A 23,719-nucleotide genomic window follows, 5' to 3' on the forward strand; every position below is an offset into this window, starting at 1 on the left:
TGCAGCATGAAACCGCTCACATCAAACTCTGCATTAAAAAGGCAGCAGTCAGGGGGCAGAGAGAAGCCCCCAGTGTTAGGAAACACCAGGAGGCCTACTCTTTATGAAGATGGAGATTTTAGATTCAAAGGACTCCTCAGTTCACTCATCCCCACGACAGCTCCATCCCATGAAAAGGATCAGGACTGACCAGCAAAGGAGACTGTTGCCCCTGGGACCCCTGACCCATTTGCTGGACAAGTTGAAGGTGTCCAGTGAATGAGAAAAGCCAACACCCTGGAGAAGCAGATTTGATCCCTGCCTCTGCTACAGAGTTCCTTCATGATGCTGGGCAAGTCACCTAACAGGACCCACTGTGCGTCCTTCATTGTCTAGCACCCAACCTGATACCCGGGGGTCCGATTTACCGAACTACTGATCATTCATGCTGCAACTAAATCAAGGTGATAGGTGCTTTGACACATCCAGCTTTGCAAAACGTCAAGCACTGAAAGAGTCAGGTCCTAGCACCCAAGAGTGGTGAAAACTTTTGACCTTAATCTTTGTCCACCGCACACATGGAGCTCCAGTAGGAGTTGCACGGTAATGCCAATATGCTCAGAAAACTCACTATGCATGCTATACACAGCTGAAGTTGGGCGCAACTCTGTCCCCACACCCCTTGGATCTGTCCCCAGCAATATTTATTTAGTACTCTGACACTGTAGTAATAAAGGCTGCAGAAGCAGTCCACGAGGAAGTGATTCTCTCCTCCAAGCTGGGTGTGAATAGTGTGAAGGAAATGGAAATATATTATGGGGCCACTGGTTAAACACCAGGACTGGCTGAATACCAAATAGCTGCTCACTGAGCGTGCTACGAGGCAGGGATGTTGTGGGGGAAAAATAAGTGATTATACGATAGAAAACTGTATCACAAGGTATGTGCACAGACAGGCAAAGTGACTTGGCATTACCTAACTTTGAGCATTTGCATTCACAAACCTTAACAATAGTCTTTTTAAAAAAACATCTGGGAACAAAATAAACACACATGAGGAAATGAAAGACTGCACAAACAAGCATAACAAATTCCCGTCCTGGGACACCATCTTAACACCCACAGCTTTCCGAGCTGGAACCTCTCTCTACGTCTTTTGCCACCTGAGCTGATAGAGGATGTTACTGCGGTGGGGAGAGAGTGCCATGAGAGGGGGAGGCAAGGCCGTTCCTAGGGTACGGCAAATCGGGGCGACTGCCCTGGGCCCCGCGCTTTGCAGGGCCCTCCTGGAGCTGGCGGCTCAGCCCTGCATTGCAGAAAAAACACAGAGACCGCCCCCATGCGGGGGTACCACGGCCCCGCACATTAAGGGGGCCATGCACAGGCTGATTTGCCCAGGGCTGTGCACCCCCCTAGGGTCATCTCTCAGGCGAGGAGACATTGTCCAGTGGGTTTCGCAGGTATTCGCTGACCGCGAGACAGCAGCAAGGCTCCAGAATCTCAGGTGCCACCCCAGACTCTGGAAGGGCTTGTCCTCTGCAGGGACAGACTCTTCTGCCTGCTCCAGTCTCTTCTCCTCTTCTACCTCCGCATGACAAGCCCATTCTCCTTGCCTAGCCAGTTCCCCTTTCCAACTTCTTATACCAGCCCCTTTACCCAGCCAGTTCTGGTCTCCTTGTCCATGCTCACAGTCTAAGCCCCAGTTGCCCCACCTCCATTCCCACCTCCTTGCTCAGTCAGTCCCAGTACCCCTTCCCAGCTCCTCATCGAATTGGTCTCCCGCACTGCCACTGGCGTCTCATCCAACCTCATTCTCTCCCCACCCTACCTCTTTATTCTAGCTTTGCTTCCTCCCACCAGCTTCTTATCTGACCTTGCTGTTCCTGATCCCAGGTCAACTGAGATAGACAGAGACTGATCCCTATCCCCACATCCAACAAGTTGTCTTAGGCCCTGTGCACAGAAACTAAAACAAATTGGCTAATTGTTTTTCTGTCCTAGTCACTGGGGGGAGAGAGAGAAGGGGGAGAAATGACTTTTTCAGAGCAAAAAAGGTTCCTAATTAAATACAATTTAAAATCTTTGTTTTTTTAAACCAACTTGAGTGGTATCTAAACAGCAGGCTCTCACATTTGCATGCCCACAGCCTGCACTGAAATAGCTCAAGGTGAGACTTGCAGCTGACTGAGGTTAGATCACAACTTGAAAATGAGACAGCTAGCGCAGGACTGGCCCAAATCTGTTGCACTCACCTTTCCGCCCTGCCAGAGGAGTGGCACGGGGCCAGTCCATGGGCCAGATCAGCCTCACATGTCAAGACTGAGTCCACATATCCAGATCAACCCCATGTTGCCTCAGCTGGCCCCTGCATGCTGGGATCAGACCCCAAAGCCCCAAGCTTCCCCACCCAGCCCTGCGTGTCCGTGCCACCCCCATCTGACCCTGCATGCTGGAACTGGGCTCTGGGACCCTGTGCCACCCCCACACACTGGGATCAAGCCTCACACCACCTTGTGTGCCTGATCTAGTGTGCAAGGCTGCAGCCCATTGGGCTCCCCATGGATTCATTCATGCTGGATCTGGCCAGGGGCAGGGGCTGAGTACCCCTGGCCTGAATGGTGCAGGGTCTGGCCTGAGCCCCTGCATTTGCATGGCTCTGGAGCCCAGGGGGTGAGCACTGCCACCATTCCTATCCCCCCCCACCCCTCCAAAACCCCAAAATTACTCTTACATCACCTGCCCCAGGAAAGCTAAGTAGCTGGCTAATGGGATGGCAAACCTGCCCTTTGTGCAGTAAAGACAAAGCCCTGGTTAACTTTGTTTCTGCTTCCTGTGTAGGCAGAACCAAAAGTTCATTGGAACCAGCTGAAAGGGTGTGAAATCCAGTGCTGTGCATGCATTGTCCAGTGGGCGTGCCTCTCCACTTGGTGTAGACCACCCAGGGGGACACCCTGTGCCAGGCAAGGAAAACCTGGGGCAGGCAAGAAAAATCACTGCCTGTTACACCCATGCACCCGAGGGCTCTTTGGCGGCATGGATTGCAGCTCTGTCAGTAAGGCTTTGCATGGTATCTCTTTAATGGAGCCTTCACAAATCTTTCAACTTTGCTTTGGTCTCAAGTATACTTTGAGAGGAGTGCTTTTGAGTGAGCAGTGCCCTAGGGCATGGGTGGATTTCTACTCCGGTGGTTCTCCTTGTGCATTGCCTAGCTGCACAAAGGCGCAGAGAGAAGCAGGCTGTGCTGGCATGTGGCACCTTTATGTCAGAGGAATTGCACCCAGCACGTCCAGCACTTGTCCCATTAACTGTATGAACAGAACAGCACACTCTTCCCAGAACAGATAAAGCAGTGCAAAAGCTGCTTCATTCACGGACACTGGGCCTACAAGGCTTTCTCCAGTGTTTCAGGCAGGAGGTCTCAGCCATTTCCGGAGCCTTTTGGGTTCACACCACAGCAGGCAGACCCCTCACGTGTGAGCCAATTATGCTGTTCTGAGGGCAATACCACCACAGAGGTTTCTGCAGTTAACATCACAGAGGTTGGGCCCCACCACTGTCAATAGACTTTGAGCGTGAAACTCCCGCAAGAGTAAAATTTCAGACACTAGAAAAGAGGTAGAAGATGCCCGTGACTCCTCCAGCGTGCATCCTGGAGACAAGGCAACATGGAGTGGTAAAATCCTGTTAACCAGCTTGATCTCTCTCACTCGCACCCACCTTTAAATCCTGGTCCAGACAAAGCCATAATGGCAAACAAATAACTTAACAGGCGATGGAATGATGATACAGCACCCATCTACAAACCACTGTGGGGAGACGGGGAATCGTGTAATATAGCATCTCACTCGCTCACCAGGCAGCACCCAAATGTCCCTAGAGGTCATCTAGGCAGGAACAGTGGTAGGCCCTGAAGTGAAACATTCCAGCATCAGGGACAAGCTGACCCCAGTCCCTTTGGTCCTCCACCTACCTTTAAGATGAGGTCCCCCTCCTGCAGCGAGCTGTCCTTGGAAGCCAAGCCGGATTCTGCTATGTGTTTGATAAAGATCTGGCTGCCCAGCTTCAAGCCATACTCTGCAATCCAGGAAGAAGAGCAAGGTTCAGCAGATGGGACTAGAGGAATCCCAGACCTGGTGTGCAAAGCTGAGAGCTTACCATCGGCCATGGATCCCAACAGGCACCTCCCCACACCCTCATGACGTCTGCTGCGGAGCTCCCCGGGTGATACCTTATTTAACTAGATTCTACGTGTCGAAAATTTAGGAATTTGTATTGGGTTCTTGGTTGTGGCCGTGTGGTTCTAAGGACATAGGCAGGCCAGGTTCTTTGAGTAGGTGTGATATCTTTTATTAGACCAACTGAGTAGCTGGAAAAAAGTTCTTATCAAGCTTTCGGGCGCCGGCGCCCTTCTTCGGGCACAGGGAGTCTGCTGGTCGGAGACTCCAGTGAGAATTCCTCAGAGTCTCAGACCAGCAGAGCCTCCCTGTGCCTGAAGAAGGGTGACTGAGCCCGAAAGCTTGATAAGAACTTTTCCCCCCAGCCGCTCAGTTGGTCTAATAAAAGATATCACATCTACTCAAAGAACCTGGCCTGCCGATGAATTTGAATATTATAAAAGCCCTAGTCTGACTTTCTGTCCGTCCATAATGCTTTATTCGTACTTTGATTGGCTGACTGAAACAGCCAATCAGAGTGTGAATAAGCGTTCAGACAGGAGGTAGTGGTGCAGCAGAGCACCGCCATGACGGTGGGGACACAAGGGATGGAGCAGTGAGGCCAGTAGTGCTGGCCTCGCACCCCTCTCCCCCACTCCCTGCAAGTGGGGACAATGAAGCGGGGGAAAGGGGGGAAGGCCAGCGCTGGCCTCGGACCGCCCCTCCCCCCTTCCATCCTTGCCACCTGCGGGGCTGACACAGGCTGAGCAGTAGCGGTGGGGGGAGGAGCAGACCCAATGTGGGTGGAGGGGAGGGGGAGAAGCCAGCCCCATGCGGCAGGGGGAGGGGAGGAGCAGGCCTTCTCCCCCACCTCAGGCCAGGACCCACTCTTCCTCCTCCCTCTACCCCCCTCCCCAACATCGGCCCTGGGCCTGGTGCTCCTCCCCCTTCCCCCAGCTGAGGTGGGCTGCTTTCTCCCCACCCTCAGGCCTGGTCATCCCCCACATCAGACCCGGGCCTGCTCCTGCCCTCCCCCTGTCACTGCGGTGTGGAGTGGGGGAGTGGGCCTGGACAGGGAGGGACATGGGGCTCTGTCCTCACCCGCTCCCCCCCTCAAAAAAACCCCCAAAACAACCAATCAATCATTCTTGATGGGCAATTGGCTAGTTTGTTATAATTTTCCATACACAGAATTTAATTATTGGAGGGTGTAGCAGGGCACTGTTGGTGCCTGCCAGTTTAAGGGCTGGAGCAGGCAGCAGCCAGGTGCTTGGCTGCGGTGGCCATTTTTGAGATCAGGCTATAAATAGGGTGAAGCAGCAGTTTTCTGAGAGATACATCAGTCAGCTGAGCTGAGGCTCAGGAACACCTTGAAGGTATGAGCTGGGGCTATGGGGATGGAGGAAGCCCCAGGTCCTGGTCATGACCTAAAACTGCACCCTGCCAAGGTAGGTAGGCCTGGTGGGACTGCCAGTGGCGCAGCAGCCCCAGGAAATGCCAGGACCGTGAACCTCCCTGGTGAAAGGTGGGTAAGGGATGCCTAATAACCTCCAGCCCACACACAGTCCTGGCTGGGGAAAGCCCAGGCTGGGGAGATCTTTGAAAGGTCTGAGGCTTATCTGGTCCAGTGGAGTTGTGAAGGTAAAAGCAGGCATGCAGCTTAGACTTGACCCGAGAGACCTCGACTGGTCTATGTTGGGGCAAGGACCCAAAGCAGGGGTTGAAGGGCCAAGGTGTCCCACCACGAGGGATACCCAGAGAGCAAGAGGCTCGGGATCCCAACTGGCTTGAGACAGGGCTAGGGCCTAAGGGGGAGCCGAAGATCCCAGAGAGGTGACCATAGCTAATGGGGTGAAGGGTACAGCTGGGTTTAGCTGCCTGAGACACCATCCGCGAGGCTCAGAATGCAGTGTAGGGGTGGAACGGAGCTGAGGATATTCCCCTTTACATCAGGGTTCAGAATGGGCAGCCTCCCACCTGACTAACATCGTAATCATTTATCATCAAGGCGTGGCAGACAACAGAGGTGGGTGGTTAGTCCGCCTCAGAGACATGTGGGCAGGCCAAAGTCAAACCAGCCCTGGGAAGGCCCCGTTACAGAGGGTCATCTTAAATTCATACCTCCTACTGCTACAGTAGACAAAGGAGCAGTGGCAGGGGGGAGTCAAGCAGCCTGATCCCCACCCCTTTCTCTCCCACACTTTGCCCTCTGCTGCCTCCTTCTGCCTGCCACCACTTGCTCTCCTTCTGCCTGTCCCCTCTATGCCTATGCCCCCTAGCACCTGCCCCTCCACCAAGTGCCCAGAAAGGTGGGGTAGAAGCAGTGCAGAACAGAGGCAGATGCGGGCAGTTAGCAAGGAAGTACAAAAGCAAGGAGCTGGGGGGAGGCCCAGGGATAGTGGGGGGGCAGGGAGTGCAGGCCAGCAGCTCCAAATCCAAGCCAGACTTCTCTGTCCCTCCCATATACTCACTCAGTAGCCTCTATCACATGTGGGAACTAAGGGCTCAAGAAAAGGGGTGCTGGTTACAAGAAAGGGGTGGTACAATCTAACAGGATGGAGGGCAGGGAGAGTGAGAAGCAAAAATGGGGAAGCCTCCGTTTGAGTTGCTCCCTACCTTCGTTCTCCTTCCGCTTCACCAGAACCGATTTGATGGGTTTCATGAGGACATCCTGGCGTGGCAGCCTCTTGAATCCAGACACTAGAGCCAGCCCATTGGCATCCTCTTCCTTGCCATACCCATTGGTAGACTGTGGCCTCTGCCAATCCGAACCACTATCTTGGCTGTGCCTCCTGTAGCCACCATCTTGGCTCTTCCTTCTGCCTTTGGACAACTGTTTCCGATAATTGCTGTCATCCCGATAGTGGCCCGAGCTCCTCTCACTAGAGGAATCTCCATCGTACCCTCTACTGTAATCCATGTCGTCCTGGGGCCGGCTCCCGCTGTAACTGTCATACCTATACTCTTTCCCTGGGCTCCGTGGTGATGGCTCGTCTTCCTGGTCTTCCCCATCTGAATCGTATCGGGCAGTGTTGGCAGAGTGTACAGAGTTGCCAGGGAGCGGCTGACTGCTCAGCTGGCTGGTTTTGGTAACAGGAAGATGAATTTTCTTCGGTCTCTTCAATGTCTGTAGGTGGAAAGATGATTGGACTGGTAAAGTAGCCTGGCTTTGCTAGACACAGACAACTCCCCTAAGTCTAAGGCAAGCCAAGCACTTCTACAGTGCTTCTCAAGCGCAGAGCTCCAAGCACTTCAAATGGGACAAGGTCATTATCCCCAACTGACAGGTGTGGAAACCAAGGCCCTGATACAGTACTGCTTTATGAACAACACAAGCCCCTACCTAGTGTTGCTGCTGTTATGTTAGTATAAGTGTGCTGGTTTACCGGAAGCTATCCTCGGGGAAGGGGAATAACTACACTGGCTTATATCACCTTTCTACTGATATCACAGCCTCCACATTATGGTTTTTACCCGTATAACTGTCCAGTCGTCATACCCCCTACCCAAAGGGTGGTGTACTGATGTTGTCAGTAAATGGGGATCCAGATCTGCTGCACTGCTCCCCATGCATGAATAAAAAGGAAACAAGAAGAGGAGGTGATCACCAGCTTCTGCCAATGCTTGTGTCTTGACTGCCCTTTCCTTTCCTCCACTCACTCCCAACATCATGTCTTAACTCCCTGCTGGCCCATGGCTTTGCAATGGTCATATGTGCCCAGCTACCCAAAGGGCTACCCGTTAGATTAAATATTCCTTTTAGCGACCGTGGTTTGAACCATGGTGCACTTCTGTGGTGCACTGCTCCAAACTGCACTGAACACTGCCTTTAACTTGCAGGATCCTTGAGGTGCGCCCCCTCCAGTCAGGGCCGCACAGCTCCACTGCTTCAGCAATAATAGCCCAGGTCACAGAGCCACTTTGTCCACAGCATTTATTCAGGAGAGCAGGACAGTGGAGGGCTGCCCACCCCATGTGTAGAGGCCTTCCAGGCTTTGCTAACACTTGTCTCAGGAAGTAGTTGTCTGAGCACAGGACCTAGAGCTCATGGTTTGAACCTCATCTTGGGGAGCTACATCTTGGGACCCTTTAATGGAATCGCCTTTGTCTCGCAACAGCTCTGGGCCAGGCCATAGCCTCATGCACTGATTTTCAAAAGCTGTTCTGATTATGCATGTGATTTAAATTCCACTGCTATTTTAAATGATGGTGTTTGCTGCTTGCCATCCCATAATAACTGCAATTGGCTTCCAGCTGTGACTGCCCAGGGTTATTCCTGGATTTATCCTCTCTTACGAGTCTAGAACTTCGCAATGAATCAGTGCCCTGCGGTAATTTAAGATGCTGGTTTATTCTTGCAAGTCAGGTCTCATGTTAACAGGGCCCAGGAAGTGTCAATCTAAACAAGTGACATCACAAAAACCTGGAGTTTTTAGCTTTAAAAGTCTCCCAGTCCACAAAAATGAGGATGTGGGCCCCTAGTGGGATCCCACCCAGGTCTGGGTATAACTTGCCTGGCTCGCTATCAGCTGTCATGTTACTTCTCCGCAGGCACCTCCATGCTATTTCCTCAGAGCGTAAGGGCACCGAGAAGCACGTCCCACCTCACCCATCCTCTCTGAACCCATCCCAGACCTGGAAAGGAGGCAAGTGAGGGCAGCGTGGAGGTGTCCTGCCCCCACTGCTCTCACTGTATGGGTTGGGGACAGCCCACTACAACTTTGCTGCCTCCTTTCCAGGTTTGGCATGAGCAGGAGTGTGCAAGTGGGACCAGGTTTTTGCACAGTGCGCTCCGGGGGGCTGAGGGAGTGGAACAGACATGCTCCAGGTTAGCTCAGCTCGAGTGAAAGCAGCCATGCTGGAGCAGCAGCATTCAGTAGCCCTGCCCTTATTTATGCATGGCACTAGGTCTTCCAGGGCACATCTCATGCCTCTTTGCACTGCTCTATGAAGTTCTTCCCACTGAATTGTAGGAGGAACGAGCAATCCCCTCTGGACAAGGCAGGGAGGCACTGGAGCACGAGTGTCACTCGAATGGAGTTAGCCTACAGCAATATTGCCCTGGTTGTGTTTGCAGCCAATGGATTCAGCTAATGTGGGTTTAGCCTACACCCCAAAAGGGGCAGCTAACTCGAAGCTGAGCATTCATGTGTGACAACTCGAGCGCAGGGCAACATCTGAGCTAAAGGCGAGGGAGGTCAAACCTTCAGTAGAGCTACACCCAGTCCCACAGGCTGAGTTTGACCCTCTTGTCTGCCACTGGCAGCAGAATTTGAATCTATGTTGGTCCCTAACAGCCTCCCTTCCTGCCCAAACCAAACCAAACCAAACCAAACCAGCCCCGCTCCCCAGCAGGCTGTGGGACACTTACGATGTTGACTAATTTGCCACAGGTTTTGAGCGTCTGGATCGCAAAAGAGGAGGACACGTTCTCCATGGAAAGGCCATTCACCATAACAATGTTATCTCTTGCCCTGGAAAGGAAAGAACTAGGTTGGGCAGATCCCTGGGAAACACTCCCCCAGCAGGGCACAGGGCCATTGTGAGCAGAGACACAACTAACCCAAGTGTGATGGCACCCCCAAATGCCTAAGAGCTGCCCCTCAGCCACGGGAAGCTGCAGGGAGCCAGATGCTGTTGCAGCTGGCTCTGTAGTTCAAGCGTGACCCTCACATGCGCTCCAAAGGGCAAGCACACATGCCTGCATCTCCCCTGAGCCAGATCCCCACCAAGGCCACTTGATGTCCTTTAACCTTCACCCATCCACAACCCTAACTCCTCTCCACCCACCCGCTCTGTCCCCAGTCTGACCACTGCTGGAAGCTGGGCTGCCTCAGAGTAAGGCGGGAGGCAGAGTTCCTCAGCCAGCGGACACTGATAGGGGTCTGGCAGCTGGGATCTGCTTTTGTAAACCTGCCTAGCAAGAGACCCAAGTTCTCCTGCCTCTGCTCTCCCCCCACCACACTAGTAACCCCAGCCGACCTGTTTCCCAACCCTGGCAGCATTCAACCCTCATTCGTCATGTCTAGAGCATGACAGAAAACCAGAACCTCTCAAATTCTAATCCAGGGTCTGCCAAACTCACTCTGTTGCCTTGAGAGTCTCAGTACCTCAGCGTCCCCACCTTTGAAATGGGCACAAGGATAGTGACTAACAGCTGCAGATTGGTCAGCAAGCATTTGGGCTGTTCTGGCCACTGACTGAGCTGGAGCCAGCTCCGATACACCCCAGGGACCGGGAAGTCCAGAATCCAGCATGGAGCCTCAGCCTCATCTCTGGTCACAAGACTTTCCCTAGTACATTCCTCCAGCCCCGTTTTCACTTACTGGAGCCTGCCGTCAGCTGGGCCCCCCGGTACCACATCAGAGACAAAGACAGAGGTGTCCCCATTCACACCGCTGGGACGGTCCCTTCCACCCGAGACAGCAAAGCCAAAGCCTTTCCGAGGGTCCTAATGCGACAGAAACATGCACAGTTAGACAACACAGCCAGAGCTGGAATCAGGAGTTACCAGCTGCTGGTAGACGAGGGAGGGCAGGAGGCAGAGGGCAGCAGTAACGGCATTGCTGGGAACAGTCTCCTTTGACTTGTGCAAGGAAACTGCCCTCTGGAGTCAGGAGAGTCAGAGCACAGGGCTATAAGACAGGATCCCCAGCTGGCACACCGCTCCTGGGGACCTGCTGGGGCTACCTGGTGGTGGCAACACTGTCCAGGCTTATGCACAGCTGGCCCCATGAGAAATGCCCAGAAGAAAGCAGGCAGAGCACTGGGTGCCAGGTGGCATGAACAAGACACTCTGAGGGGGCTCCTGCTGCCAGGGGGGCAGCTAACGTTAACAGGAAAGCCGGGGACTGACACTCAAGAGACTTGATTTCTGTTGCAGACTCTGTCGCTGCCTGCTGGGGACGCTGGACAAGACACTTCCATTTCCTGTATCTCGGTTTCTCCGTCCCTACCATTGGGATGATGCTGAGCACCTTTGTGAAGCAATCTGATGAAGCACCCAAGTATGACCATCATTATCCTACTTTGGCAACAAGGGTCTCATCAGTGAAATCCCAGCCACATCAGAGGGGCACCTCATTCAGGAGGCTCACAAGATAAGCCACTGCCAGCCACCTACCCAATAAAGCTACTACCCTCAACTGCACTTCCCTAGGAATCAGAAAGGGATGCCACTCACCTTGCTGAGCGTCACAGTGTACTGCTCCCAGATGACCATCTCCTCCATGTCTGTAACCTGGGAGTAAGAAGACAGGCAATCAATTAACCATGTTTGATTTTTGCCCCAGAAAAGAGAGATGGCGCAAATCCACTCCTCATACCTCTCTACAGCCGGTGCACTCGAAAAGGGAAGAAGAATCACAGCTGCAAAAGCACTAGCAGCCTCCTTCCAAGAAGTGCTCAATCACTGAGAGATCTCAGCCTGCCTCCTCCCACCTCTTGTTCCATGTGCCCAGCCTTTAACATTTAAATGACTGCCTCTCTGCTGCAACTGGAGAGGGGAGTGCCTCCTATTAAGGGTGCGTCCAGGCCAGGTCAGGGGTGTTAATTCTTCCACAAATAGATACCAGCTCCCACCACATGGGATGTGGCCTGTATAAAATGAGAGAATGCACAAGCATCCTTCACTCCCAAAGCATCAAGGGCAGGGTTCAGCAGGAGTACAGAAGATATGGAGCATGTTAACAATACTGTTAGCACCAGGATCCTTGGGGCTCAGCACAGGCAGGCGCCCCCACGCCAGGGTAACTCCAGCCAGTCTGGGCAACAAAATCAGTGATGACATGCTTGAAACAGCTTCACCATGGGCTGTGGGAGCCTGCCTGGCCCAGAGGTGTGAACTGAGCCCACTTCACTGTCCTAACTGCTGCTACCACCGATGCTGCCCAGACTGGAGGTAGCTCAGGGGAACCTTAGCCCAGCTGCGGCTGCAGTTGTGGCCTTGGCTGCAGCATAAGCGCTCCACACAGGAAAGCAGGCAACTCCAGCACTTGAAGGCCAGGTTTAACTCAAACCCATTTTTGGGAACGGCTTCTTTTACTTTTATTTATGCCTATACATTTGTATGGAAGCGGAGTCTGGTAGATAAGGGTTCGATAAAGGATGAAGCTCTAACTCCCTGCAAACCTCTGCGTACCCTTCCAGCACCCACCTCTACACGAAGGGTTCAGTCTCCCACCCCCGGGGGCTTCTGTGGGCCCCTCTTCCCACAGTTCAAGGCTGCATGTGGCACCCCACCCCCACTTTATTATTCTCCTTGTCTTTTTCTTTCAGTGTCAGCATTTTAAAATAGATCCTAAAGAAGCCAGGGATGTCCCCCGTGATTCAGTGGTAGCATCCTTGTCTACCACACAAGAGACCTGGGCTCAGTTCCTGAATGCTTATACAACTACAGCCATGAAGGCACCAAATGTCTGGACTCAGTCTGGCCTTTGGATTCTGTCTTAAAGAGGGGGTGGAGGGTCTGGGCAGCCTCTGCTCCTTCATACTACTGCCTAAGCATACGTGTTGAAGGTCTGGGTGACCTCTCATGCATACACCACCATCTGGAAGGATTGATGGTGGCCAAACCAGAGAAAGAGGCCAGGGGAGATGGAAGAAGCTGTCCTGGTAAAGTGTGGCTGCCAAGGATTTCTGCACCAGCCCCCTTGCATTTCCAGCAGCTTTGTTGGCTAGGTGCTGCCCCCAAAACATGGCCAACAGTTGGGACAGGGCCAGGCAATTATTTCAGGTGGAGGGCCACTCACTGAGTTTTGGCAAGCCATCGAGGGCTGCATGACAGGCAGCCAGGGGCAGATAAATATTAATTTTCTAAATTTTTTAGGGGCCCCGCGGGCTGGATAGAATGGCCTGGTGGGCTGCGTCCGGCCCGTGGGCCGCATTTTGCCCACCCCTGAGATAGGACCACACTTTATTTAACTGGGCACATGACCATAACTCAGCTCTCCCAAAGACCCACGTACAAGGAGTTTGTCATGAATCACAAAAACCAATGTATCAAAAAACTGATTGGAAGGGACAATCTTTAAAGCGAATCAACCAAAACGTTAAGGGTGAAACAACTGGAGGGGTGATGAACTGTATGCCTGGCACTTCTGCGAAGAGCATGATACCCAGGCAGTGATCCCCTTAACCCCATCAGCTGGTGCAGGGAGCAACAGTGTTGGGACAGCAGGGTCTCTGCATGGTTTTATTAACTCAGCTGCCACTGGTAACTAAGTCAGTCAAATTATCTTATTTGGCTGCATAATGGACTACTAAGTAAGGATAGAAGCACCAAGGCAAATGAAGGGAGTTTACATAAAGCCCCTGCTCTAACATGGAGTATTGGATTTTGCTGAAGACAGCTTGACATGCTGGTGGGCGCAGCCCCGGTGCAAAGCTAACCCACGGGCATCCCATAAATGGGCCCAAGAAAGCAACCTGAGGAAGCTGGCACTGAGTCAAGCTAAATAATCAGCATATGGCCCAACAGGTCTTATTGCACGTGCTGCTACAGCACAAGATGATTTTCATCAGGATGCTGGGACTTTCCGTACAACACTGCAAAAGACCATACAGAAGAGGCACAGGACACTTTTGCTTGGCAGGAGAGCAAGGAGCTCCCTGCTTGATAAAAAGGACTGTATTTTCACTGGCAAGCATTTTTAAGTCCTGTGTACAGAGACCCCTGCAAAATCTAGAGAGAACAAGAATCCAGCTGGCCTAATAGCATGGGTCAGTCAGCTGTAGGAAGGCTCCCTAAAGAAAGTAGTCATCAAGCTGAAGCTGAGCTGGACAACCCACTTTCCTGCCAGTTCTCATAGACAAGCAGTAAAATGGCTTATACCTGTACTGTTTACTCAAGCTAAATGCTTCTCAGAAGGGGCGTTCCAGAGTTAAACCCTCTGCATGACTCACATGCACCTTGGGCACTAGCGCTCCACCACCAAGGGCTGTCCTGAAGTTATATTAAACCATTCATAGGGCCTGGAAAAATGCATCATCAGCTCTGCCTACTAATGTTTGTCAATGGAAACTACTTCCCTTCAGAAAAATAGATGTGGTAAAAAAAAAAAAAAAAGTAGCAAATGTTTCAGAGATCTTAGGGGGGAACAAAACCCAAAAAAACACACCATCTGAGTGGCTGAGGGAACCGGCAGCTTCTTGGGGGTAAAAGCAGGAAGCAGCTTCGAATCCGCTTGCTTCTCCGAATCTTTGGTGAGTGACAAGTACCTACAGTCAGGGCCGTCCCGGGGGGGGACACAAATCAGGGCGACTGCCCCACGCCCTGCGCTTTGGGGGGCCCTGTGGAGCTGGACTGGCTTTGCGTCTGGCCGCTCGCCACCCCACCCCACCGCCGTCGCATCCGGGCCCTGCACGGGCTGATTTACCCCCGGCCCCACACCCTGCTAGTCATCTCTTCCTAAAGCCCAGGTGAACTCCAGAGAATTTAGTACAGCTTCATAGAGTCATTGAAAATGAGGGTTGGAAGGGACCTCAGGAGGTGTAGTCCAACCCCCTCCTCAGATCAGGACCAGCCCCACCTAGATCATCCCCTGGGCTGGCCCGTCCTGTCCTGCAGAAACTGCGGCCGCAGGGGGCCCTGCAGCCAAGGGGCTGTGCCCCACTTGCCCCCCGCCACCTGCGCCACGTTTAAAGGGCTCGGTGCAGGCAGGGAGCCCCTTCCTGGCCAAGCAGGGGAGGAGTTCCTGGCCCCAGCCCTGGCCCCGGCCCCAGGGAGGGAACTCAGGTGTCCCCAACACGTGCTGCTCCTACCTCGCACCCCCTGTAGTGTGCAGCCACCCCGGAGTATTTTATTTCGGTGAGTTTATACTGCAATTAACCACAATTTTGATCTTGATGGATTGGGGGCCCCCAAAAATTGTGGGCCAGCCCTGATCATCCCAGCCAAGGCTTTGTCTAGCCAGGTATGTTAAAAATCTCCAAGGATGGAGATTCCACAGCCTCTCTGGGTAACTTGTTCTAGTGCTTTACTAAAAAGCACAGGATTAGCTGCCAATTTTTCACAGGATTAGCTGCTGGTTTTTCACAGGATTAGTTTTGTTTTGCTGGGGGCACCGCATGCAGTGGTGCTGCACGCAGAAGGGGCAAAACCTAGCTTGCAAGCACCCCCCTCAGACCTCCAAGGTAGCTCTCCATTACCTCTAAGCACAGAAATACCACCCAGCTCCACTGCTTGGCCAATCCAGGAGCTTTCCTATCACTTGCAAATGCCACCATGGCAGAAACAATCTCATTAATTCCATTTGCATGTAAACTTGATTGAAATACATATAAGGATCCAGAGTTTTACCTAGTATCAAGACATCATCTGCTCAGTGAACTGGGATAAAAGCCTGTCATTATAACAAGATAGCAATGAGTCTGTGAACTAACCAAATGGATTTCCCTCTTGGGAAGTGTTTGTTTTGAAACAGTTGCTTGGTTTTGGTTACTAATACTGTTTTGGTTACTTTGGAAAAGCTGTTTTGATTACTAATATTAAAAATCATTAATAATTCCTCAGTCTGTTCTATAGCTAAGGGACATTGAATAGTGAGAAACCTAACAGAGCTGGCTGGTTAGTTAAACGCTATTTCAAGCCTGTTTGATTGATATCCTCTCTCACACCGGTCATCTAAGGACAAGAAAGAACAAGCCAGTGTGTTTAATGCAGGGGTGGGCAAAATGTGGCCCGGGGGCTGGAAGTGGCCCACCAGGCCATTCTATCCGGCCTGCGGGGCCCCTAAAAATTTAGAAAATTAATATATATCTGCCCCGGCTGCCTGTAATGTGGCCCTCAATGGCTTGCCAAAACTCAGTATGCAGCCCTCCGCCCGAAATAATTGCCCTCCCCTGGTTTAATGGTTAGAGCTTTTGTCCTGAGCTCTACCCCGACTCAGCCATTGACCTTAACTCACTTTGCTCATCTATGCCTCGGTTTCCCCTATTTTAAGATAGAGATTTTACCTCTGCAACGACGGATTATGAGAGGTCATTAATCATCACCCACCAAGTCTTTAGGCAGAAAGACTCTAGAGATGGGCAAGGCTGACGGGAACAGGATGCTCCCATTCAAAGGAGCCTGCTTCAGCCTGGGTTATGTATTGTGTGCGCTAAGGAAATCTCAGATGAGAGAATCAGCTGTACAGGGGTCTGGAGAGGAGCAGAGGGGATGGGAAAAACCTGAAGGAGAACTGTCACTGCAAGGAGGAAGCAAGAGGCCAGCAAATTCCACCAGGACTTTGTCTAGGCATCAGTTTCTGCTTATTATGGAACAATTAACACCAGCACTTGGGCGCCGAACTGTGCCGCTGGAGGAGAGGCAGTGCCAGCAGGTTTAGCAGAGCACGTTCCAGAGGACGCCGGCCCTCTCCCTCCCTTCCCACTCCTTGTAGCTTCCCTACACGCCACTTTAAAAATGCAACCACAACAAGCTGAGCTGGTAACCCCTTGAAGGGGCTGGCAGGACTGGCAAGTATGTGGGCACACCCAGGCCTTGATTTCTGGGAATCTAGCGGTCTCAGCTGCTGGCCAGGATACAGGAAGGGACTTGTTTGGTTCTGGTCAGTCAGCAACAGCAGTTTTCCCAGGCCTACCCTATGCCTGCATCAGAGAGGAACCTAGCAGGGTTTATTCAGAGCCACACCGCCAGGTGAGTGGCACTGCAAGCCACTACACTACTCTCCATCTCTGCAGGCTCAGCTGCAGCCTGTGAAGCCCTTCAGTTCTGTGCTGTTTGCAACTCTGAGCCAAAATCAACATACCCCTTTCCGTGGAAGAGACCCAGTCAGAAAAGGAACCAAAATAGCAGCAAGTGCAGGAGTTAATTAGCATCACCCCTTACTAAAGACCTCCTCTCTGGCCCAGCCAGGGGGAGGGACCCCCAAGGCAAGACTTGCTGCAGCTCCCAGGCAGCACTCCTTTGCTTTCCCCGAGTCAGGCGGGTGACCCCCTTATAACCTGGCTTATTATCTGTGGCACAGTGATCAACGTATGTTCCAGTTACGAAGGGATATCACGGCTGTATGCAAGTCAGCCAGCCTGCAGTACGTATGGCAATTCCAGCTGCATGTCGGTCCATCAAAGATCCTCATCCTATTATAGGCATATAAGCGGTGTATGGAGTAGTGAAATGAATTATCCAAACCCCAAGGAATGACAAGCTGAGAAACAGCACCCAGATCACTCAGTCCAAGTCCCATACACCGCCCCATGGCACAGTGCACCGCTGCACAATTCAAGAGCACGAAGAGGTCAGGAATCCAAGAATAAGTGCAGCAGAAGCAGGCAGCTTCCCAGCCTGGCTGCAAGTGGGGAGCAGACTGGACCCTGAGAAAGCATGTCCATATTCAAAGGGTATTATGAGAGACAGCCCTGACACCCGCTGTCTCAAGACTATCACAATCCGGAGTATCTAAATACTCTGAGTTACAGATCTTAATTAATAGCCCCACCTACAAAACCTAGATGATGATCAGACGCTGGTCAAAGAACTTTGATCAGACTTATTTATGACGAGGGATTAGGATAGGATTGTCAGGAGGCCTGAGACTGGGCAAGAAGGGAGTGGCGCCGGTCTGAACTGAGAGAAAATAAATGTTTTAAGGTCTGCGTGGAAAATGCTGCTGCACCGTGTGAGACCCCAGCCTCTTCCCCATCCCCACGATCCTGCGCTTTAATTATAACAGAGAAAGGGGAAAGTCCGGAGATCTCCCACTTCCTGCCCATCCTTCACAGCAGCCTCTGACCCCTGGACACCACCCTTGCCACACATTCTTCCCTTTCCCAGCCTCGCACGGAGCAATCGCAGCTTCCAGAAAACCAGCTGCCACTGCCGGTGGTCGCTCGCAGTGGAGCCATCGTTAGCTCCCACACAAACACCAAGGGTCTGGCTCTCTGCTCTGCACTGGGACAATTTCACTGAGACCAGTGGAATTACAGGGGTTTTATGGCGATGCAAGAGTCCAAACTCTTGTTGTATTGACGAGAAAAAAGCAGCCCAAACCAGGCAGATTGGCCGTCCTGCTCCTCTGAAAGGAGCCTTTCTTAACCAGGTTTCTTGGCAGCAAGAGACATTCCAAGAACCCCAGAGGAGGAATCCTCATAGTAATCTGAGCAGGGAAGTCATCCAGCTGCCTCGAGAAAGGAAAAGCTAAAACACGCCGTAAACAAAAAGCCTACCCGACAAAAAACCCGTTCCAGCAGCTGGAGGGAAGGATCGAAATCCACCACGCACAGCCCAATTAAACCAGTGCCTCCAAGGCCTGTGTCATCGTGCTTTCTGCTTCAGGAGTACACCCGTGCCGTGATGCAGTTAATACCCTGCCAACGGCACGTGAAATGGTGCAGCAAGAAGAGAGCGAGCCAAAACGACGGCTGCAGATTTAAAATGCCCAACTTGGAGGAGGTTTAAATCTACTTTTCTGGCTCAATTAAAGCGTCCCTCTGCAGGGGAACCGGTGCCTCCACGAGAACGCCGAGGTCCGAAGAAGTCATTCCACCCAAGCACAGCTTTTCTGAGAACAATGGAGTGGCGAAGCAGCTAACGCAGTGTGACGGGAATACAAAATACATCGCCCAAGTCTGTGTATGATTAACATCAACCTTCGGCAGGTTGCAGCATGAAAAGTGATAGGATGGCACATTCATATAGAAGCAAAACCACACAGCCACCGTAAACGGCAGCTTTCAGAGGCCTACTCTATTCCTGCATTGGAGAGGAACCTAAGGGGAGCAAGATAGGCAGCAAGTGGACTTTTCCCAGGAACACAGGAGTGCTTCCGGCCCCTTTGCTCCGAACCTCAAAGAAACATCAACAAGTTGCTGGTACAATTCAGAGCAAGGTGATCACGAACAGAGGCTGCTGCCACTGGCTCGACGTGAAATGGGTTGGGTTTCAATCCATCCCCCTCCAGCGACCCCACCACAACAGTCATTTCAGCGAATGCCCTGCAGTCTTTTAGATCGTGGGGGAAGCACACGGCTGGGGACAGCGTGTAAGAGACGCTTGCCCTGTCGCTGCTTTGTATCTGCTCTGGGTACTTCCGTCCCCACGCAGTTTCCTTTCCCAGCACTAAGTTCACGGGCTGTAAAAGAAGCTAAGGGCACTAACCCCCTGCAGAGAGCCAAGGGGTTCAGCTGTCTCATTGACACCCACAAAGAGAGCGACATTGCAGAGGAAACGGACCTCTCCCTCCACCTCCCCTTAGACCAGGCGGTTTCCTCACCCCACGGTTCTCATCCTTTGTGGAGGCAAGTTACCAGGTTTATCCCTGCAGCCCGTTCCCCCGCTCCACTGGCCGTTGTTCGGTATGGGGCACGCAAAGCTACCTGCGCAGAAGTGCCTTCTTCAGACACGCGCACCTGCTGGGATAGACAGAGACACTTGCCTGGAATCTCACGTTCATGTTCCACGGAGGCCCGGACCGCTGGCTGCTCCCATGGGCAGCGCTGTGCCTCGCTCGCTTTCACCCGGGAAAGAACAAGGAGCCCAGGTGTGCCTGGCACCGAAGGAGATTATCTTCTCAGAGCAGGTGGGCAGAGGCCGAGAGATTTTTCTCTTTTCAGTGAAGTTCAGGCACTTCAAATCTGCTCTTCCTCCTCCCAGCGAGATGTGGACTTACACCTGCTGCTCCACCTCCTCCGCTGGCCCCCAGCCCCACCTCCTGCTGACACAGCGAGGTGGGAGGCACACCTATTCCAGGCAAAGCCAATGCGCTCAGGTGCTCTCTGCCAGGCAGCAGAGTGCCTTCCAGCCAGGCTCCTACATCTGAGCCATTCTCCTTTGGCAAAAGAAATCCAGACCAGGGTTTCCCTGCAGCTAGCCCAGGGAACCAGTTCTGGCTAAGGAGACTTGCAGGGAGGTCAGGTACGGCCCAGAAGCCAGGGTGCAGGAAAAGATTTCTGGAGTTGATTTCTTCAAGGCAGCAGCCGTCGGGGGCAAAAGCAAATCCAGAGCAAAGACAGATTTTGCCACTGTGCCAGCAAACTAATGAAGGACACAGTCCCGGTTCTGTATAAGGTGCACTTACTCCACCTCAGCTTCAATAGTGACTGCAGCACGAGCCAGCGTCAGGGCTCTGGGAAGTTTATATTTGTAAGGAAGAACGTGAGTGTGTGGGTCAGAGCCCCTGGCTCTGCACCCTTGGGCGAACACTCAGCCTCTCTTCCCCATCCAGACAACTGGAATCGTAACCCATGGCTGCCACCCCCCTCGGCAGCGCATGCTCACAGACATGGGTGCGTTGCTTTCACGGCCCACATGAAAAGAGCTACATAAGTGTCCTGCACTTATGCTCCCATATGCAAGAATGACTTGCATAGATCAGGCCAGGGATTAACGCCAGAGCACAGGCCATGCTTCAGCCCAGACAGATTTGCAGGCACGTCCCCTCCCATTCAGGATCACACCGGCTACCTTCCTCCCTCTGCCATCAAGGAACAGGCGGCCCCACCTAACAGCCCAGCTATGCTGTGGCAAAAGTCAGCAATGTTTTAGATGGCAAGTAATGATAGGTAAGTATTCCAGGAATGTATAACTCCTTTTAATGCATATTAGCATCTGGAAGGAGGGAGGAGCAATTATCTCTGCAGCTTGCAGTTTGGGAACCTCCAGATCAGGTGGCCTCTCCCCTTTCCTATGGGCTCCCATCTCCTGCCTGCTCCCACAGTGATCCTGTACCTCTGGCTTTAGCAGGGCAAAACGGTGCAGGTTGATCAAGGGAAAGAGGCGCCCCTCATTTCCTTGTTCAGGCCAAAGGGTGTGGGGCACTGCCTGGATTCATCTAACACGCAGCACGCTTAGATGCACCTCGCTGAGCGACACATGCCACTGGCCTCGTCTCCTGCCCTGGCTTGCATCATGTTGAGACTTTGCAGGCAGTGTTTACACTTTAAGGCAATAGAGCAGTGCTGGCACTAAGCACAGGATGACAAACAGCCCCAAGGCCAGCACGAACACACAGGAGCTGCCATAACGCGGTCTGCTCCAGTCTTCCTGGGTTTGCACGCTCTAGCCATTGGCTGCGGTACTGAGCACCTTCCAGAAAGACATTAAGCAACATAGCTACCTATTGTCACATGGCTGCTCCCTCCTCCCCTGCAGCTCCTCTGGCTGAAACCTGTGCAGCAGAGCGCTTTGTTCTCAATTTGCTCTCACACACGCCTCCCTGTGTCTGATACAGACGGCAAGGTCAAAGGAAACACGGAGCACACAGAGCTGTAGGCAGAGAGTTCCCCCGGGAGTTGATTCTTTCCCTCTGTCCCAAAGGTAACTGTCTCCTAAGCACAGCTGATTCCCCTGCTTGTCCAGCATCCTGCCTCTAAATCAGGGGTGGGCAAAATGTGGCCCGGGGGCCAAATGCAGCCCGTCAGGCCGTTCTATCCAGCCCTCGGGGCCTCTAAAAATTTAGAAAATGAATATTTATCTGCCCCTGGCTGCCTGTCACGCAGCCCTCGATGGCTTGCCAAAACTCAGTAAGCGGCCCTCGGCCCAAAACAATTGCCCGCCCCTGCTCTAAATGCAGGCAGTACCAAATGCTCTAGTCTAGATTAGATGGGGCATCAGCTCCCCCTTTTTATGCCCCCAAGGCACTCTTATCCCTTTAGCTTTTGCTTTCAAGCTGGAAGGTTTCTGTCCCTTCTAAAATTGATTGTCCTAATTGTGCTAATTGTGTCCTCGCCCTTTTTGTTTTCTAATCCTGTTAAGATCTTAGCCTTGTGGCAATGAGTTTCACAGATTAATTATGCCTTAAGTATTTATGGTGTCTTTTGAAATTTCAGAGATTTCCTTCTCTGCTACAGCCACAAATACAGCCAGTTTCAGGCTTTCCTTGGTACCAGGGAACAGAGCTGGCCAGGAAGAACACTGATATTCAAAAAAGCAGTAACAGTTCACATTTAGAAAGCAGCTTTCACCAGAAAGAATTTATGAAATACTCCTATGCAGGAAATGGAAAATACACCTTTAAGTGACTTAGCAAGTGGATCAGGACCTGTAGAATAACTGACATGAAATCAGCTCTTGGGTGAGACATTGACAGCTGATTCACACTTGGGGAAAAGGGAGACAGAATATGTTCCCTAAGGATTCCTTGCCTTTTGCATCATTGCTGGACCATTATGGCTACCACATCACTCTTATACTACCCTAAGGGTTCACAGCATATCCATGGCAGAACCAGGGATGTAACCCACATCACCCAGTTTTAGGCTTTAGCCACAAACACTCATCTTTTCCCTAATCCGTGGGCCCAACCCATTGCCTACTGCTCTGGGGCAATGCTTCTTTGGGCAACTGGCAGGGGGCATTTGTTTCAGTGGCTGTTCTTCAGCAGCCCTTTTCATTTTACACTTCTAGACTGTGGCCATGTTAGTGACCACCTGGGGGACAAGGGCACCGCTATCCTGGGAGATGCACACAAAGAACCAGCCAGATTAAGCCCCAAGGTAAGAAGAAACACCAACCAGCACGCTCAGAGCCCAGGCCTGCCATGCGCTCCGGCACACAGTCAGGAGGAGCCTGTCTGCTTGATGGCACTGCAGATGTTTGGAAGGCCAAGGAGACGTGCAAAGGCGAGGAGTGGGAAAATGAGGCAGGGGGCAGCTGCACTCTAGGGGAATAGTTTTGTTCACATATTGAATCATAAAGGCAGCATAACCATAAAGGTGGTTAGAGCCAGAGTGGGAGGCTATGTCCATACTCAGCTGCTGGGAGATCTGGTGGCAGGCAACAGGTGCCATCACCAAGGCATGGGCACAGTAACACAGTGCTCAGTGACAGCAACCACGACAAGGACAGTGAATGAACTGAGAATGTAAACCCCCAATTGGGGCTTGGACTAAGGGACTGCGTTTGGGTTAGCGGAGGGTAGAGGGTGGGTGCGCAGGGGTGTGGGTGCATTTATTGTAATGGCAGCGCGGGCTTCCGTTTAAGATGCGTGATGGAAAGTTTATGATAGAGGATGTGTGTGTGTGTGTGTGTGTATATATATATATATATAAAGTCTATACATATATATAGAAAAATATTTTAATACAAAATGTGCACACCCTCATGTAGTGATTCTCAACCAGGCTGCCAGGGCACCCAGGAGTGCCTAGATCCCTTGAAGGGTGCAGCGAGGTGTGAGGAGATAAGTATGGTGTGAAGTGATAAGTCTTGTACCTGCCTGGCTGATCCCCAACCCCCACAGCCCAGCCCTTCTGCAAGCACTGTAGTATATCAATTCAGTTTGGAAACTGGGTGCCACTCGATTGACAAGTCCAGCAAAAGGCACTCCAAGTTCAATGAGGTTGAGAGCCGCTGCACTGGTGCTGCAAGCAGCTCCGTCTGGACTCTGCTGCGGCAGCTGAGCCGCCAGGACGGGCAGTGCGTTCTGGGCAAGTGCCAGCTGCTGCGTGCGCTGTGGCAGCCTGCAGAAAGTTCAAGAGCACCTAGGCACAGCTGCCAGGCAGAAGCCTTGCTCCCCCAAGCAAGGCGGTTGCGCTCTGCGGGCAGAGTGGAAGGCTGTGCTGGACAGATGGGCTTCAAGGATGGCTGGCACAGGCCATGCCTGTTTGTCCAGACGCCCATTGTCTATTTCTAGCTCAGCCAGGAG

At 52.3% G+C, this 23,719-nt stretch overlaps 1 protein-coding gene across 7 annotated transcripts in view; it reads right to left on the minus strand.

The window, feature by feature from the left end:
• Positions 1-23,719, minus strand: part of TJP3 (tight junction protein 3) — a 49,956-nt gene that overhangs the window by 13,324 nt on the left and 12,913 nt on the right. For 3 of the 7 annotated variants that reach the window (XM_019513259.1, XM_019513260.1, XM_019513263.1), the window contains exons 2-6: positions 11,317-11,373; positions 10,460-10,584; positions 9,505-9,607; positions 6,750-7,260; positions 3,950-4,053 (exon numbers count right to left, since the gene is read on the minus strand). In XM_019513259.1, the coding sequence (XP_019368804.1) occupies positions 3,950-4,053; positions 6,750-7,260; positions 9,505-9,607; positions 10,460-10,584; positions 11,317-11,364 (891 nt within the window). In that variant the 5' untranslated portion in view covers positions 11,365-11,373. Of the gene's footprint in view, positions 1-3,949; positions 4,054-6,749; positions 7,261-9,504; positions 9,608-10,459; positions 10,585-11,316; positions 11,374-11,458; positions 11,542-18,302; positions 18,541-19,510; positions 19,818-23,719 lie in introns of those variants that run through there. The other 4 variants (XM_019513264.1, XM_019513257.1, XM_019513261.1 and 1 more) reach the window with 4 other exon arrangements.

The sequence above is a fragment of the Gavialis gangeticus genome, unplaced genomic scaffold, assembly GCF_001723915.1.
Source record: "Gavialis gangeticus isolate Ggan-Ray unplaced genomic scaffold, GavGan_comp1, whole genome shotgun sequence".
NCBI classification, from domain to species: domain Eukaryota; kingdom Metazoa; phylum Chordata; order Crocodylia; family Gavialidae; genus Gavialis; species Gavialis gangeticus.